Source organism: Pipistrellus hanaki (assembly GCF_964339955.1).
Source record: "Pipistrellus hanaki genome assembly, chromosome: 3".
NCBI lineage: Eukaryota > Metazoa > Chordata > Mammalia > Chiroptera > Vespertilionidae > Pipistrellus > Pipistrellus hanaki.
In genome coordinates, this window is record NC_140505.1 from 108,198,984 (window position 1) to 108,218,365 (window position 19,382).

At 39.5% G+C, this 19,382-nt stretch overlaps 2 protein-coding genes across 10 annotated transcripts in view; one reads left to right on the forward strand and one right to left on the reverse strand.

The window, feature by feature from the left end:
• Window positions 1-16,651, reverse strand: part of FERRY3 (FERRY endosomal RAB5 effector complex subunit 3) — a 48,009-nt gene extending 31,358 nt beyond the window's left edge. Inside the window, exons 1-5 of the mRNA XM_084879266.1 lie at window positions 16,321-16,651; window positions 14,577-14,779; window positions 12,145-12,290; window positions 7,156-7,337; window positions 19-118 (exon numbers count right to left, since the gene is read on the reverse strand). Coding sequence (XP_084735392.1) covers window positions 19-118; window positions 7,156-7,337; window positions 12,145-12,290; window positions 14,577-14,754 — 606 coding nt within the window. The 5' untranslated portion in view covers window positions 14,755-14,779; window positions 16,321-16,651. The remainder of the gene's footprint in view (window positions 1-18; window positions 119-7,155; window positions 7,338-12,144; window positions 12,291-14,576; window positions 14,780-16,320) is intronic.
• Window positions 16,652-16,680: 29 nt separating this feature from the next.
• The window catches only part of RAD51AP1 (RAD51 associated protein 1), a 32,913-nt gene continuing 30,211 nt past the window's right edge, over window positions 16,681-19,382 (forward strand). For 5 of the 9 annotated variants that reach the window (XM_084880354.1, XM_084880358.1, XM_084880352.1 and 2 more), the window contains exon 1: window positions 16,723-16,873. In XM_084880354.1, coding sequence (XP_084736480.1) covers window positions 16,857-16,873 — 17 coding nt within the window. In that variant the 5' untranslated portion in view covers window positions 16,723-16,856. Of the gene's footprint in view, window positions 16,874-18,540; window positions 18,639-19,382 lie in introns of all 9 variants that reach the window. The other 4 variants (XM_084880355.1, XM_084880357.1, XM_084880353.1 and 1 more) reach the window with 3 other exon arrangements.

The window sequence follows — 19,382 nt, forward strand, 5'->3', positions numbered from 1 at the left end:
CCATTGTACTTTACTTACTTGCTGGGATTCAAAATGCTGAGCAGCCAGTGAATTTACATCTTGATCTGTCAGTGATTTTCCCAACTCCTGCATCACTTTTTCCATTTCAATACCTTGTCTAAAACATAAATAAGATCAGATATACTCATTAGAATTTTAAGGTAATACGACCACTCCAGATTCATTGAACACTCTCTAGAAAGTAAAAATAAAATATTTATTTTATAGGAATATGTCTAAGAATGGCAACTATAATAACCTGGAAAACATTATGAAGCTTTTTAAGTGAAGATGTGGAAATAATAATGATAATTTCATATACTAACAACATCATTTGTGCAGCTAAATTTTTATTTATTAATTGATTTTAGAAAGAGGGAGGGAGAGAAAGAAAAAATATATAATTTGTTGTTCTACTTATTTATGCATTCATTACAGGTGTACTGCTTAATAATGCGGATTTTTTTCAATAGATGGAGTTACACATATGTTGATATATACTCAACTTGATATGTATGTTCTTTTGTTGTATTAAAACTTCATATGTCAAATTTTCTGAAGGTGTTAACATCATAGATATTTTTACACTTAAAAATGTTGAATTTTGTGCACCAAAAGGAGCATTTGTAGGAAGTTTTAATTCATTACTTTATTTTGAAAAAAAGTGCTGCTAAAAGTTACCATATACTTCAGGAAGCTTAGGGTGATGATTTCAATATGAAAGACAAAGAATGTCCAGGTCAACCGAAAAAGTTTTGAAGACCAACAATTACAAGCGTTATTGGATGAAGTTGCATGCCAAACTCAAAAACTTGGAGAAAGATTAAATGTTGTTCAGCAAACACTTTCCGATAGTTTACAAACAATGGGAAAGATTTTAAAGGAAGCAAAATGGGTGCCACATCAACTGAAGGAAAGACTAATGGAAAACCGAAAAGTCACCAGTAAAATGTTGCTTCAATGGCACGAAAGTCTTTATTGCATCGAATTGTGACTGGTGATGAAAAGTGGATTTATTTTGAGAATCCTAAATGCACAAAATCATGGTTTGATCCAAGTCAACCAACAATATTGACTGCAAGGCCAAATTGCTTTGGGAAAAAGACAATGCTCTGGTTTGGTGGGATCAGGAAGGTGTTGTGTATTATGAGCTTCCAAAACCAGGTGAAACAATTAATACTGATCTCTACCGACAACAAATATCCAATTTGAACCACACTTTGATAGTGAAATAACCAGAATGTGCCAGAAGACACCGCAAAGTAATTTTGCTTCCTCACACACTTCAAAACTAGTTAAAGACACATTCAAAGATCTTGCCTAGGAAGTATTAACCCACCTGCCATATTCACCAGACCTTGCTCTTTAGATTACCACTTGTTCCGATTGATGGCATACACACTTTCTGAGCAGCACTTCAAAATGTACAAATTTTAGTGGAAAATTGGGTCTCTAAATGGTTTGCCTTAAAACAAGTAAAGTTCTATTGGGATAGTATCCACAAATTACCTCAAAGAAGGGGGAAATGTGTAGCTAGCGATAGACATTACTTTGAATAAAGCATTTTTGATGTTTCTCTTGAAATCATTGCGTTTTCTTTTATTACAAAATCCGCATTATTAACTGGTACAGGTGGTAGTTGCTTCTTGTATGTGCCCTGACCAGAGATTGAACCCACATCTTTGCTCTACCCAACTGAGCTACCCAACAAAGGCCTTGTGAAGCTAAATTTTAATTTAAATTTAATGCAAAATGAAAGCAGTCAAAATCTAGGTCATCTTTCAATTTCCATGGCTAATGTTTAAAAAGTCCAAACCCCATTTCATCTGCAGATTTCCTCAAAAATATTCTGCAATTCCAGCTTAAACACATTTTCTATTTATTTGTACATGAGTTAAAGTAACTCTAATCTTTGAAAGTTAGTTTATAACTAGAAACTGCCAATTAGGCTCTAAGAATCAAATTGCTATTAACTCACAAGTTCCCTTTACAGAGAAATATAAAATACTACTAAAAATATGCTTTAGCCTTACCTTATTCATCTATCCAAATAAATAATGTGCAAACATTAAAAATGGTTTTCCCTACAGGAAAAACTAATCAATGGCATTATGAGTTCATATAATGGTTACTTAGGGGGTTATGGGTAGTGACTAGATGGACACCAGGAAGCCTTTGGCAGTGCTGGAAATACTCTATTTCTTGAGCTGGGTGATGATTACATGGGTGTTCTTACTTGGTAAAAGTTTAGTGAGCTTACACCTCCAGTTTGTTGCCTTTCCGTAATGCTTTATTTTAATAAGTAATTTCATTCAAATTAAAAATTATCTTTCAATACAAATGTGTTAAAAGTTTGTTCTAAACATATTTAAACAAACTTAGAAAGAATGAAACAGACATCAACTAAAAGAATTTTATATCATTCTAGTTAATTTATTTTTTAATTTTTTAATTTTTTAAATTAAATTATTATCTCTGTACATATATCATTGCCCCCCCCCCCATATATTCCCTCCCTCCCCAGAGTTTTGTGTCCATTGGTTGTACTTATATGCATGTATACAAGTCCTTCGGTTGATCTCTTATCTTCCTCAGATCTCCCTACCCTCCCTGCTGTAATTTCATTGTAGTTAATTTAAATAAATGCTATTAGGAGCAAGTTCATACTTCCTTATAACAACTGATTAAGATACTTATGTATATGATAAAATGAAATGTATTCATACATCATACATTTACACATTTCTATATATACCTTCTAATATTAAATATTCTACACCACTTAGTCCCCACTTAATTCTAATGTAGGTGACCCCTTAACTTTTTAATAACTACTAGAGGTCAGGGGAAGATTATGCTAGCAAATAAGATTTTTATTTAAAACAGAAATAACTGCTAAATATTTATAAATACAAACTTCCATATGAATGTATTAATATTTTACATTACACATGTTCCCTCTAGTGGATAAAAAATATCACTGCCATTTTTACATTTTTAAAAAAATATCTTGAGTCTAGTATGCCAAGAGAAACAAATTTCCAGTGAGGAAAAAGAAAGACAAATAAGAACTCAATAAATAAAATGTCACGTGCCAGGACCGGTTTGGCTCAATGGATAGAGCGTCGGCTTGGGGATTGAAAGGTCCCAGGTTCGATTCCGGTCAAGGGCATGTACCTTGGTTGCGGGCATATCCCCAGTAGGGGGTGTGCAAGAGGCAGCTGATCGATGACTCTCTCTCATCGATGTTTCTGACTCTCTATCTCTCTCCCTTCCTCTCTGTACAAAATCAATAAAATATATTAAAAAATAAATAAATAAATAAATAATAAAATGTCACGAATATTTTTTTACCTGTAATGTGTCAGAAACACAAGTAGCTAATGATATACAAGATGCAGCAAAAGTTGGTCTATGATTGTTTCTATAAAAAATACCATAATTAATAAGTGATAATACAATAAACTTAGTTTCATGTACTCACAACTATAAACCTACTTTTGCCCCACCCTGTATTAATAATACAGTATATATTTTCTATGATGAAGAGCAAAGGGAAAAACAAGATCATAATAACTGCACTGATGCTGTGCTTAAAACTGTCTTTTAAAGACGTAAAATGCAATTAAAATAAAAGGATATATAGAAAAATGTGTCATTCTGCTCACACATTGGATAAATAAATTAAGCAAAATTTTGGGTAAAATTTCACAAATACTAGTGAATTCCAACTTACCATAAGTATACTGTTCACCTTTGTGAAATATATTATGGACCTTAAGAGCAACATAGCTTATATTTCCTTTTTAAGCTAACAGATTGGATATGTGAAAGATAAACTACAAAACTGTTTTAAAAAGAAATGTATTGTCCAGTTGACATGGCTCAGTGGTTGAGCGTCCACCTATGAATCAGGAAGTCATGGTTGAATTCCCTATCAAGGCACATGCCTGGGTTGCAGGCTTGATCCCTAGATGGGGATGTGTAGGATGCAGCAAATCAATCATCTCTCCCTTTTCCCTTCCTCTCTAAAATCAATAAAAAATTTTTTAAAAAGAAATGTATTCCAATGATGATTTTATTTTAGAAAGGAAAAAAGCAAAGCCCTATCAAAAAGTTTGGCCAAAGGATGTTTCAAAAAATAATGAAACAGCCTGGCCAGTGTGTCTAATGGTTAGTGCCAACATATGGACTAGGTCATAGTTTGGTTCCAGGTCAGGGCACATGCCCTGGTTGTGGGCTGAATCCCCAGTGGGGGAGGACATGCAGGAAGTGGCTGATCAATGATTCTCTCAAATCAATGCTTTTATCTATCCTTCTCTCTAAAATCAATTAAAATATATTTTAAAATAACAGCATAACAAAACTTTACTAAAAAACTATTTCAGGATAGAGAAAAAAGAGTATAAAGTTTCAATAAATGCAAAAAATTAGTTAAGTTAATTCTTCCCATAAGGTGAAAGTCAGAGAATACTGATGGCCACAATTGAAGTTTTCTGGGAGGTATAGTGACTAGGCAACAAAGCGGGCCACAATTTAGAGTAGCTCTCAGCTGAATAAAAGGACAGTAAAAGCTACTAATATAAACTATAGATTGCCAAGTTGAGAATTTTTTCATATACCTTAATAAGCAGAATGACTATAATCCCAGAAAACCTGAGATCCAAGAACAAATTCAGAATGAGTTATATTACTTGAAGCTCTGATAGGAAAATTCGTACACAGGTAGGTGCACAAAAATTCATACACAGATAGGGTCCCTAGGCCTGGTGGGTGATCAGGGCTGATTAGGGCCTTCCTTCGTTCTGCGCCACCCCCTGGCGGTCAGCACATGTCATAGTGAGCGGTCAAACTCCCAAGGGGACAATTTACATATTAGCCTTTTATTATATAGGATATTTAAAAATCCAATTTTTATTTTGTTCTTGTCTTAAAAATATATTCACAATTTTATTGGCTACCTTATAAAGAACAAGAAAACAGAATGTTTCTCTCCCCCAGGCACACAACTTAAACTATTTACCCAGTGGCAACTACCCATACTACAAGTATCCCATCTAGAAAAAAATAAACTGTTTCAAAACATCTAATCAGCAAATCCAAACACATAAAGAGTGACAAATGTATCAAAAAATCATGTTCTTTTTGATCCAGAAACAGTTCTAATATCTTACTGGATATGAGAATAAAAGGTCCAGAGGAGTTGAATTATTATGAAAACGTACAAATCTATGCAATATAGGAACTCTGATCTGGTATACAAAAGACAGTAGCCACAGAAAAATGATTAAATCTATTTGCAATGATTTCTGTGTTTTAAGTTTTTTTTAAAATGATGACAACCCTCAAAATAACACATTATTCTCATCTTGCTAGTCCCAAAGTTCCTAATGAGAACCTAATGAAGGCCAGAAGCAAACCAGTACATCATTTTAAATTTATTTCTTTGGGCCAAAACCAGTTTGGCTCAGTGGATACAGCATTGGCCTGCAGACTGAAAGGTTCGATTCCGGCCAAGGGCATGTACCTTGGTTGCGGGCACATCCCCAGTAGGGGGTGTGCAAGAGGCAGCTGGTCGATGTTTCTCTCTCATCGATGTTTCTAACTCTCTATCCCTCTCCCTTCCTCTCTGTAAAAACTCAATAAAATATATATTTTTAAAAAATTTAAATTTATTTCTTTGGGACTAATTTCATAATATGTAATTTTTCCTAATATACTTTCACAATTAAGAAATTTTACATCAGCAACACTAAAAAATTATTTTAATGCCACATATACCTAAAATCTTAAATAAATGTTTTTATCTTAATGTAATTAGAGCCAGCTAGATCAAAATGGGTTATCTGGAAGAAGTGTGTCCTGAATTACTAGTTATAGAATTAGTAGGAAGTAGTCTAGAAAGTAATGCTTTAAAATAATGCTAGCAATTTTTTACTTACTCTGAAGAAAAAAAAATGGATCGTAAAAACAGTTTGCATACTGTATTAACTAATTCATACAAAATGAATTTAAATCTAATCAACATTTCTTGGAATATAACTAGTGTTTTTGTCCCGTCCCGCTGCCGCCCCCCCCCTCCCCCCCCCCCCCGGCATATAAATAAGCTTACAAAATGAATTGAGAGTCACATCAAGGTTTTAAATAGGTCCTGAATAGGGAGCAGTATGGCATAGTGCTTAATAGCTTTAGAGTCAGACTTCCTGGTTTCAAATTCTAGCTTTTCCTTAGGTAAGTTACTGAAGCTTCAGTTTCCTCATCTGCACAATGGGTGTAACAGTAGGGTTGTGGTAAGGATAAATGAGATAGGGCATCTGTTATGAACTGCATGTTTGTGTCCCTCCAAATTCATATGTTGAAACCCTGCCGAAACCGGTTTGGCTCAATGGATAGAGCGTCAGCTTGGGGACTGAAGGGTCCAGGGTTCGATTCCGGTCAAGGGCATTTACCTTGGTTGCAGGCATATCCCCAGTAGGGGGTGTGCAAGAGGCAGCTGATCGATGACTCTCTCATGTTTCTAACTCTCTATCTCTCTCCCTTCCTCTCTGTAAAAAATCAATAAAATATATTAAAAAAAAAAAAAAGAAACCCTAACCTGCCCCTTGCAATGTGATGGTGTTTGAAGGTAGGGCTTTTCGGGAGGTAATTAGGTTTGGAAAAAGCCATGAAATTGAAATCCTCATAATGGAATTAGAGGAAGAGATGCTAGAGCTCTCACTCTAGAAAAGACACAGTAGGAGCACACAGTGAGGAAAGGCCATGTGAGCACACATCAAGAAGGTACTATCCATAAACCAGGAATGAGAAATAATTTCTGTTGTTTACACTACCCAGTCTATGGTATTTTTCTATAGTAGCCTGAACTGACTAAGACAGCATCCAAAACACTTTGATCAGAAGTAAGCTATTCTTCTTATGAGAAATAGAATATATAAAGTCACCATTATTTATTTTGGTAAATCACTTGAGAAGTTTTATAAACTTAAGAGGATTTCCCAGTTGAAATTACATATTTAAACACACAAGAAAATTTCTAATATGAAAGAATTTTTTTCTATTTTACTCTTAAATTTTATAACAAAATAAAAACAAGTTCTGTAGGACACAATTGATGATGTAACATTTAATTATGATAATGCAAGAAATTTTAAATACCTCTCTCGTAATTTTTTCAGTTCCACGTCTCTTTCACCAATCAGTTCTGAGATACTAACAAAATAATTATGTTCCAAATTTAGGAGCGTTTCAGAGGCAGGAGAATGAATTAGGTCATGGTACACATCTGCAAAATCTTCATCCCAGCTGGGCTCTTCAGGCCTTGCGTGCTCTAATGTGGTCTACAAATGATACACAGACATTCTTAAATCACAATGTAGGATTTTTATTTAACACACTATTAGAAAAGCATGTACTATTATATTATGATTCTATTTTTGTACATCAGATAAGGACAGAAAGACGTTGTCTTTTTATATAAGTGTATATATTGGTTATCTATGATTATCTGAGTAAACACACAAAAATTAAAAGATATAAACTAAGTTGTTAACATGGGTTACCTGAAGGCAAGGATGGAGAGAGGGTAATGTGGAGGAAGAGATGGGAAGTGTGCACAATAAAAACAAAATAAAACATTATGCTATAACCCAATTTCTTTAAATAGCATATACACACAAGGATGTGATTAATAAAATGCTGATGATGGCTATTTCAGGGCAGTGGGACTGGTGATGATCTTTGCTTTTTTATAGTATAATGTGCTAGAGACCTGATGCACAATATTCATGCCCTCATGGGGGTTCGGGGAGTCCCTCTTGAGCAGTCTGGGAGCCCTCAAGGGATGTCCCCAAGCAGGCCTAAGCCATCAGTCAGACATCCTTAGCACTGCCACAAAATTGGGAGAGGCTCCCTCCACCACCACTGCGCTTGACAGCCATCCATCAGCTCAGCTTGTGGTTGAGCGGCGCTCCCATCGTGGGAGCAGACTGACCAGGAGGCAGCTGTTGCATTGAGCATCTGCCCCCTGATGGTCAGTGTGCATCATAAGGACCGGTCATTCCGCCATTCAATCAATTTACATATTACCCCTTTATTATCCTATCTAATAAAAGGGCAATATGCAAATTAACCATCACTCTGCTACACTCACCAGCCATGCCCAGCAGACAATCAGGAGCGAGTATGCAAATTAACCCAATCAAGATGGCGGCAGCCACAGAGAGAGCAGGAGGGAGGCTTGGGTTTCCCTGGTGATGGAGGAAGCCAAGCTTTCCACACACCCTGGCTGAGGCCTCCACTTAAGGTTACAAAATTTCAATTATAGAAGATACATAAATCCCAACAGAAATGGCAGCAGCCATGGAGCTGGGGAGAGCAGGAGGCTAGGGTTTCCCCTGGCAATGGAGGAAGCCAAGTTTCTGCAGCCCTGGCCTGTTTTGACCTCCGCTTAAGGCTACAAAGTTTCAATTATAGGAGATAAATAAATTCCAACAGAAATGGCTGCTGCCACAGAGTAAGCAGGAGGCTTGGCTCCACTTCAGGCTACAAAGTTTCCATTGTAGAAGATAAATAAATTCCAGATACAAGGGCCTTTACTTGTATCACCAGAGGGCGTGGCCAGCCTGCCTGCAAACCGCCACAGGCCTCACGCCCCAAGGGAACCCCCACCCTGATTTGGGACACCCTTCAGGGCAAACCAGCTGGCCCCCACCCATGCACCAGGCCTCTATCCTATCTAATAAAAGAGTAATATGCAGATTGTCCATCACTTCAACACACAAGATAGCTGCCCCCATGTGGTCAAAGATCCTGCCCCTATGTGGACACAAGATGGCCACCAGAAGATGGCAGAGGAAGGCCTACTCTTACACAAATTTTGTACATTGGGCCTCTAGTTTTTTATATTAAGATAAACAGCCCTAGCTGGTGTGGCTCAGTGGATGGAGCATCAGCCTGCAGTCTGAAGGGTCCCAGATTCGATTCCAGACAGGGGCACATGCCCGAGCTGAGGGCTCAGAAGGCAGCTGGTCAACGATTCTCTCTCATTACTGATATTTCCATCTCTCCCTCTCCCTTCCTATCTGAATCAATAAAAAATATTAAAAAAAAAAAAAAGATAAATAAATAAGCATTTATTGACCTAGTATTCAGGAAGTTCTCTCTTTGGTTACATAAAGTCAGGGAGAGGAGAGGTTCTGCTCCCAGATATTATATCAAAATAAGAACACTCCTAGAGGAGAAACTGCTTTCTTCAGAAATTCTTTCTTGATCATCCCTTCTTCCTCAACTTTTCTAGATGATCCCACACTGATCCCACTGACTGCATAGGTTACAACAGTCTGTGGATTTCTTTGTATCTTCCTACTTGACTGTATGCTTCCTGAGGGCAAAGACTTATCCTCAGCTCTACACCCAACCCATTTTAGAGGTATAAAAATATTGGTTCAATAAATTAAATGAAATTATTCTTTTAATACATCTTATAACTTTGCTTCCTTTGATCAGCAGAACAATTGTGATTCTTTAAATTGTTATTGTCACAGATTTATGCTTTTTAACAAAATAATTAAGCTTTTAATAATTAAAATTATATATAAGCATAGTATTGTCTTTTATGTAAACTAGGAAACCTTACTGGGCACAGAGCAAACTGCTTAGAATAACAAATATGACCCAATAAAATTTATTTCTTTCAAATTCTCATAGACTAAGTTAAAGAGGAATGTAATTCATTCATTATTGCTAGCAATTATTAAATTTATTTGTTTATATATTCTTGTATCTGGCTCTCTAACTAAAATATAAATTTCACTTTTGTCTGTCTTGCTCACTATTTTATACCTGGCATATAAGAGATTCTGAATATACTGTATTTCATCAATTCTAAGATACATATTTTTTTATTATTCATCTCTCAAAAATCAGTAATATTTTACATTTGATGGCATCTTGGCATTCTATCATAGTTTAAAAACAGAAGTGTTCTTAGTAGTAAATAAAATAATGGTATGTATTATGATCAAAGGTATGTTAGACTTTATGAAATAAGGTATATTATTTAAATGGAAAAATGATGACGTTATGTAACTATCTAAAAACAGTTGGAAGGTAAGTAAGTAAAAGAGTAAAAGTAAACCAGATGAAAATAAGCTACTACTGCTAGCTTAAGGTTGCCTATTAAAATACAGGTCATCCAGTTAAATTAGAATTTCAGATAAACATCAAATAATTTTTTATTATAATTATGTTCCACAGAATATGGGATATACTTATACCAAAACTAGTGGCCTGGTGCACGGAATTTGTGCACAGTAAAAAGGAATTAATTAGAGGACATATTTTAATATTGCTATTTGCCCTTTCTCTGTAATAGAAGTATCAGAGATAAAGAAAATTAGTAAAATGTATATAAATCTGCAGGCCTAGTCCCCCCAACTGCCCTCCCCTGCAGGCCTTGATTCCCCCCAATGTCCTCCCCTGCAGGTCTGACTCCCCCACAATTTCCCTCCCCTGTAGGCCTGATCACCCTCAACTGCCCTCTCCTGCTGGCCTGATCGCCCACAATTGCCCTCCTCTGAAGTCCTGGTCCCCCCACCTGCCCTCCCCTGCAGGCCTGGATTCCCCTTTACTGTCCTTCCCTACAGGCCTGGTCCCCCCCAACTGCCCTCCCCTGCAGGCCTGGTCCCTCCCTACTGCCCTCCCCTACATGCCTGATCCCCCCACAACTGCCCTCCTCTGCTGGCCTGATTGCCCACAACTGTCCTCCCCGGCAAGCCTGGTCCCCCCAATTGCACTCCCCTGCAGGCCTGGTCCCCCCAATTGCACTCTCCTGCAGGCCTGGTCCCTCCCAACTGCCCTCCTCTGCCGGCCTGGTTGCCCCCAACTGCCCTCCTCTGCTAGCCTGATCGTCCACAACTGCCCTCCCCTGCTGGCCATCTTATGGCAGCCATGTTGTGTCCACATGGGGGCAGCCACCTTTGACCACATGAGGGCAGCCATCTTGTGTGTTGGAGTGACAGTCAATTTCCATATTACTCTTTTATTAGATAGGATAGCTATTTGCCCTTTCTCTATAATAGAAGTGTCAACCAAATTCATAATCAACAATAACAGATTGAAACATACACGTGCAATTGGCACCAGCAAGAGCTTTATATGTATCGCGTATGCGTGAGTCAACTTAGCCTTTTATAGATATAGAATAAACTTGCTTAATTACCATAGACCTGCTTTCTGATTAAGCTAAACCTTTTCCAACCCAGTGAAGCACCCCAACTTCTCTTTCAGGTAATTGTGAGCAACACAGCAGTAAATATCAACATGAAGCAGATTATTAGTGTAGATTACACAGGGAGAACAAAGGGAAAAATACTTAACCACAGCAGTATTTGACTATATTCTATGCAGTGAGAAAACCTGAAGTCATTTTCAAGGTCCACCATTTCTTACTTCTTTTCCTTCCAGTCAAGTTTCTAAACTTTCTAAGTCTCTGTTTTTCCAGCTAATGAAAAGAAAATAGGAATCCACAGAGTCTCCTATCTACCTATCCCAGGACTTCTGCGAGGATCAAATGAGATAAGGCACTGGAAAACATTTCACAGACATTTGGTTAGAGTGTGAAATGTTTGAACCTGGCTATAAAACAAGTGGTGTTCTTGGGCTGAAGAAATTGCAAGGAAGCTAGGGAGAGGAAGCCGGGCATTGCTATGAGACGTCATTACCCAGCACACCATAGTGACCGTTTCTGGGCTGGGCTGTGGGCCGCATTTTGTGCCATGGGATTTTGGTAGCATTGGCTGCTATTTGGTGGGTTGTTGCTCCAGAGTGGTGGCAGGGCCTGAGTCCCACTGGGGGAAGCTAAGTTTTGCTTTGTGGATGCCAGGTTCGCAGAGCCATATCTCATGGCAGCTCCTGCACTGAGCACCTTCCCCCTGGTGGTCAGTGAGTGTCATAGAGACTGGTCAGATGGTCAGACACTTAGTATATTAGCCTTTAAAATATATAGATATTACATGTTATGGAATAAATTTTTGTAATTAAAGAAAAAAGGATTCTACACCTGTTTCAGTATTATCTTAGCAATTTAAAAATCCTCATCAAAGTCCAGAATATCCTTGAAATTTATAATATGATCTATTTTCTTACCTCAGCATAAGCTTTGGCCCATGTACTTGCCAGATGATCTAAATCTACTTCACCTGATTTCACAGCTTCCAGCGATGCTTCAGCCTCTCTATCATAATCTCTGAGGGATTCTTCTTCTATAAACCGGATCAGAGCTTCTTTTAAGTCTATAACAGGGTTAAGAAATGCTATCATCAGCAAAATCCAGACAAAAACAGGAAACATTTTACCTAAGCATTCCAATGTCAAATTTATTTTATCGAGCCAAAACTGTTTGGCTCAGTGGATAGAGCGTCAGCCTGCAGACTGAAAGGTCCCGGGTTCGATTCCGGTCAAGGGCATGTACCTTGGTTGTGGGCACATCCCCAGTGGAGGGTGTGTAAGAGGCAGCTGATCGATGATTCTCTCTCATCGATGTTTCTAACTCTCTATCCATTACACTTCCTCTCTCTCTGTAAAAAATCAATAAAATATATATTTTTTAAATTATTTTATCAAGTACAATCTATATAATAAAAAGGTAATAATTGGTCCTATGATGTCACAGCATGACCAGGCTGCATGCACATAGGAGCTGGTGGGCAGGGATGGGGTGGGGACTTGCACCCATGGTACACGAGGCTGCCGCAGGTGGAAGCCCTCCCCTCCACACACACACCTGTTGGAAGTGCATGCAGGCCCTCGGTGCATCCTGATCCAGAGGGGGGCGTCAGGAAGGGGGTGGGCTTCAGCGGAGAGCTCTCAGCACTCTTGCATTGGTGTGCAGAGGGAGAGCACATAGGAAGTTAGGGGGTTTAGGCCAGGAGGGGAGAGCAGATAGGCAGTTAGGGGGATCTGACCAGCAGGGGAGAGCAATTAGGCAGTTATGGGGATCAGGCCAAGAGGGGAGAGCAGTTAGGGCCATAAGGCTAGCAGGGAAGCAGTTAGGGGCATCAGGCAGGCAGGTGAATACTTAGGAGCCAGTGATTCTGGATTGTGAGAGGAATCCCAAATTGGAGAGGGTGCAGGCCAGGCTGAGGCGACCACGCGCCCCCCTCTTTCCCCTCCCCCAGTATCTAAATAAAATAAAATAAGCTTAGGGGATAATTTATCTACTTCACAACCATTTTTCTTTTTTAAAAAAAAAATCTTTATTGTTGAAAGTATTACATATGTCCCCTTTTTTCCTCCATCGATCCCCTCCAACTCTCCCCCCTCAGGCCCTCACTACCCCACTGCTGGCATCGCTGGGTTATGTATATATACATACAAGGTTTTTCACAACCATTTTTCTTTACTATTACAGGTTACTGCATGGACAATGGTCAAAATTCTTGATTCATGTATAGCCTTGACACCAATTTGAAATGATAATTTCTTAAGCTTGTTGTTTCAGTTTGAAACTGAGTTGGTAAAATCACATACAGTAAAAATTCTATAGATTTCAAGGGTTTGAAGGTTACTGTATTTAAATGAAAAAGTTTCCTATATATGTATTGTTACATTCTTTGAATTTGAAGAAATTGAATGATTAGTGTATTAAAACTGATGTAATTCAGATGCTATATACCGGTAAATCCAATTTTAGAGATAATACTTAAAAAAACTGATATAATGGAAAGAGCACTGGGAGAGAAGTCAGTATGCTTGTGTTCTGACCACCACGTTACTTTAAACCAGTGGCATGCATTAGAATCCCCTGGAGAGCTTACTGAAGTAGCTTGCTGCATGCTACCCGAAGTTTTTGATTCAGCAAGAATGGGGTGAGGCTCAAGAATGTGCAATATTAACAAGTTTCCAGGTGATGCTACTACTCCTGATCAGGGAACAACTTTTGAGAGCCACTGCGTTAGGCAAATATTTTAACCTTTTTATTTGCAGATTTCCTTAATCTATACAATGAACGTTTCTAGGTTCCCTAACTCTAACTTTCTATGATCCAACACATTCTCAATTAAATTTTTTTCTTCATCTGTGAAGTAGGACATAGGCTTTTTAAATGGTTTAATATATTGATAGATGACTTTATGGAATTAATTTAGATAAGCAAAAATTATTCAACGATTTATATTCCTTCTCTTCCATGACATTTTAGGAACTGAGAACCAGATCATTAAAGGGGCAATGCATTTAGCAATATAATTCTATAATATAATAACTGACAGCTGAAATGCCTTATGAATCCATTCAACTAAGTTAAGAGGTTAAAATTTCTATTCCAGACTTTGTAACTAGTTTTTCATTATTGATTTAATTTTTATACTAACCTGCCTTATCAACAACTACAAGAGTTATAGGAAAAAATCACTAAATAAAACAAAGGTCTGGGGAATCTTTTTATTCTTAAAGCAGTTAAACACTTTATATTTTACGGCTCTTTCCAATGCTTCTTAGTTTTATGCTTTCTAATACGAATCTTGTAATGTCAGAGACTCTAGATAAATAATAAAGTAGCTTTAAAAATCAGTCCTCACCTTTTTCTATAAAGCATGGCAAGCTGTGCAGCAGCATCAGGCGTCCATGTAAGTAACTGGCATTCTCTTGAACAGGAAATTGGAGGGGCACTCTCAGTTCTAAGCACTGACTTCCTATTTTGAATTTATACACAAATTCCCTCTCTCGGTTGCAGAATCTTTCTCTGTTTTTCTTCATCTTCTTTGGCAGAATATCTATAGAACTAACAAAAAAGCAGCACGTTATAAGTCCATAAAAACATTGCTCTACCACTTCCAAGAAAATATTCCACTACTCAGAGGTTTTGTGTGACTTGAAGCCAATTATTCTAGTTTTTCCTACTTTTATTCTTGTGTTTCCATCTTTGTGGTGAAAATGAAGTGCATCTTTTAAAAATGAGGACAGTTTCTTTTAAGCTTTATTTAAGGAAAAATGTGCCCATAGAGAACTTTGCATTTCTAGGCAGGATTTTCAATAACATAAAAAAGAACAGGGAGAAAAGAGCAGAGAAGAGTCTGAGGAAGAGATGCATAGGTGGGATAATGAAAGGATAATAGCATTTATGAAAGAGTTGGTGAACACAAAATCAAAGAAACAGCACAGCTGGCTTGGTTCAGTGGTGGAGCATCAACCTATGAACCAGGAGGTCACAGTTAGATTCCTGGTCAAGGCACATGCCCAGGTTGCCGGCCCCATCCTCTGTGTGGGGCTTGTAGGAGGCAACCAATCAATGATTCTCTCTCAACATTGATGTTTTATATCTCCCTCTCCCTTCCTCTCCGAAATCAATAATATATATATATATATATATATATATATATATATATATATTTTTTTTTAATCAAAGAAACAGATCAGGGACGAATAAATAATTATGGAATTCTTAGATGTTGTATGAGATCAGACTGGGGGTAGAGGGAGGAAGATGGATATTGGAAAGATTTTGATGTGGGAAGAAGATACACAGAAAATAGAAGTATAAAATATCCCACAAGGCAAACTGGATGCTGTTGAGAAAGAAGAAAATCCAGTGAAACAGAGTAAGAATCAACATCGTGTAGAGGTTTGCCAGCCTCCTTCCTAGACTTACAGTCTCTAGGCTTTTCCTCATCAAATCAGTTTTTACACTACTCTGGGACAAAACAGAATACGACACAAATCACAGTAATCTTCCCAACAAGGAGATACCTTGTTATTTACCTGCTTAAAACACTTGTATAACATTTTATTGGCCCAAGTGCATGAAATTCGTGCATGAGGGGAGGGGGGGAGGGATGTCAACCCAGTTTGCAATGCCTCCCCTTATATCTCCCGGCTTTTTCCTCACCAGCACCTGCACCTGCACCCCTCTTCCCAAAGACAACAAATTTGCTGAATGCTTTTCCCAACCTTTCCAAATGCTTTTCCTTTCCCTAGAACACTCGTTCTGCTCTTCTTTCCTTGGCTAAATATTTTTTGGTAAATAATAACCATTAGCTTTAGTTTCAATCGGTTCAACATTTAGACTTGTTTCTACAAATGATTATTTAGTTCCCTCTCCCCACTCCCCCCCCCCCCCCCCCCCCGCCCAACGTCGGGTGAAATAAGCAAAGGATTACCATGCAAAAATGGGATGGCATGGGAGAGGAAGGACAGAATCGAACTCATTCAATCAACAGCGGAGATTCTGAGGGCAGACTGCGGGGCCTCGCAGCTCCAGGCGACCGAGGGGGGATAGCAGCTCTATTAGGGGGGTTCATTCTGAAGGGGCATCCCTGCTCTTACCTCTGGACTCAGCTCCCCAAGTTCTGAAGTCGGAAGGGTCCGCACTCAGGGACCTGTCAAGAAGCCGGGGCACAGGGAACGTCAGCTGACCTAATGACTGCAAATCCGCCAGCAAATTCGCTTCAGCCGATTCGCCCGCCACCGTTTCCTTACCCCGCACCCCGTAGAAAATTCCCTACCTAAGTGCCCCCTTGTTCCACCATGTGCTAATGTAGCCACTCAATATAACTGTGAGGAGGTGTATTTCTACTGCTATGGTGTATGTCAGAGTCCGCGCAAAAGCCACCTTCGCAGCGAAAGCGTAGCGGCAAAGGTCAAACTCGGCCCCGGTGGACCGGAAGCGGAAGGGCCCCGGCTGGAGAAGGGAGTGAGCACTCCGCCCCGGACGTGTGCGCCTGCGCAAGGATGGCCGTGGCTCATTGGAGGGCTGGTGGCCCGGGGCGGAGAGCTGGGGTCCGGATTTGGGCGGGAATTGAAACCGCCTCTGCTGCCGGCTAGAACTTGAAAGCAGCAAATATCCAGCCTGGAGGGGAGCCATGGTGCGGCCTGTGAGGTGAGGAGTTCAGGACGTCCGGCGGGGATGGGGAAAGAGCAGGAAGACTGTAGACCCGAGGGCCCAGTAGGACGGAGGTCGCTATGGAGGGTAGGATTGACAGTTACTGGAAAACTCCCATCCTCCCTTGAGTTCTCCCTTCCCCCTCCCATTCCTCAGAAGTACCCTCTCAGTTTCTGTCTCCTTGCCTCCCTTCGTAGCTGCTGCCCTTTCTTTTACCAACCCCATTCAAATAAGACCTTGTTGTGGTAGCATTGATCAGCGCTTTGCATCTCACCGAGCTCCCACTTATGTGTTATTTCATGTGTTCATCACTATAGTGCTTTGGTATCCCTGTTTTATCGATTTAAACTAGGCGTAAAAGCCAGTTAACCCAAGTCACAAAGCTAGAGAGTGGCAGGATAACCCTCACACCTCAACCACCTGGCTCCAGATCCTCTGTGCTTTCCCTTCTAGTATTTGAAACTATTCCTCTACTTAACAGTTGAGAGCTAGGGTCAGCCATTCATTAAGTAAAGTTATGAAATACATTTACTTCTATGCATTACTGTACTAGGTGCAGGAGGTTACATTCTAGTCAAGGGGTGAGGTTAAGGGGGCCAAACATGGAAATGTGAGAAAGAGGGAGAGGAAAGCCTTGATTTCAAAGGGTAATTAGACTGTGCCTCTCTGAGGAGATATTATAAGAACCGAGGAAGTACTACAAGAAGGATGTAACCAATGAAAATCTGGGGCAAACCAGGGAACAGCGCCAAGGCCCTGAGCTTGACTGTGTGTGAGGGACAGAAAGGACACTAAAGTGGTAGCATTAGCAAGCAGTGGGGAGAATTGTAGGGGATTAGGTCAGAGAAATAGGTAGGGACCAGAGCAGGTAGGCCTTGTAGGCTTTATAAAGGAGTATGGATTTTCTATTAAGTGCAATGGAAGTCAATAGTTTTAAATAGGGGAGAGAAATCTAATTTTGGCTCTATAATATAGTTGATTGGTGGAGAACGAATGGGAGATTAGGTAACCAGAGGGGAGCAGGAAAACCAGTTAGAAGGCTATTATAGCATTGAATATTGGTTTGGATTAGGATGTTATTATCCGTGGACATGAAATGGGACAGATGAATTTGGGATGTATTTTGGAGGTACTGTTGCCAAAACTTACTGAGGAAGTTGATGGGGAGGTAAGGGAAAAAGAACCATGGATGATTTTACAATATTTTTGGTCTGAACTACTGAATATCTTTGTACTGGTGCGGTGGGGAAGACTAAGAAAAGGAACAGGGTCAGGAAGTGTGGGGCTCAGGAATTCTATTTTGGCCTGGTTCATAGGTCAGTGGTTGAGCATTGACCTATGAACCAGGAGGTCACAGTTAAATTCCCAGTTGGCGTTTATGCTCAGGTTCGATGTGCAGGAGGCATCCAATTAATGATTCTTTCTCATTATTAATCTTCCTATCTCTCCTCCTTCCTCTCTGAAATCAATAGAAATATATATTTTTTAGAAAGAGTACTGTTTTCAGCATGTTAAGTTTAGCATCCAAGAAGCAAAGATTTGTGGACTCCTCCATGTCCCTGAGACATTTTCAGGAGGTTTATGAGGTTAAAACTATTTTCATAATAATACTAAGCCATTACTTGTTTTTATTTTTTAAAATATATTTTATTGATTTTTTACAGAGAGGAAGGGAGAGGGAGAGTCAGAAACATCAATGAGAGAGAAACATTGATCAACTGCCTCTTGCACACTCCCCACTGGGTATGTGCCCTCAACCAAGGTACATGCCCTTGACCAGAATCGAACCTGGGACCCTTCAGTCCGCAGGCTGACTCTCCATCCACTGAGCCAAGCCAGCAAGGGCACTTGCTGTTTTTAATTGTTCTGTCATTTGCACTGCAGTGGTGGTCAAAGAGCTGGTGTCTTAGCACAAATCAAGGCAATGGCACCAAACTGTGGGAGTAGTCATTGTATCTCTTACTGCTACACATAGTAAAAAATAAATTAAAAATAGAAAATGCCAGTTTCACTTAAGAGTGTGTTTGATGAAGCAGTAAGAATTATATCATTTCTAGAGGCCCTGTGCATGAATTTGTGCAATGGTGGGGTCCCTTCGCATGGCCTGCAGGGCCACAACAGGTTCAGGAGGAGCCTGAACCTGGCCTGGCACCATGCCACTCTCACTTATCCAGGCCCAGCTCTACCTGCCTTGGGCTTGTGCCCATTTAGTCCCGATTGGGAGAGGCTCACACTGCCATAGTGGCACTCGCCAGTGTAGAAGCACTCTCACTGTGGGAGCGAACTGACCACCAGGGGGCAGCTCCTGTGTTGAATGTCTGCCCCCTGGTGGTCAGTGTATGTCATAGCAACTGGTCAAATAGTCAACCAGTCGCTTAGGCTTTTATATGTATAGGTAGTTGAGCGAACTTTTAAAAAATATATATTTATTGATTTCAGAGAAGAAGGGAGAGGGAAAAAGAGACAGAAACATCAGTGATGAGAGAGAATCATTGATCAGCTGCTT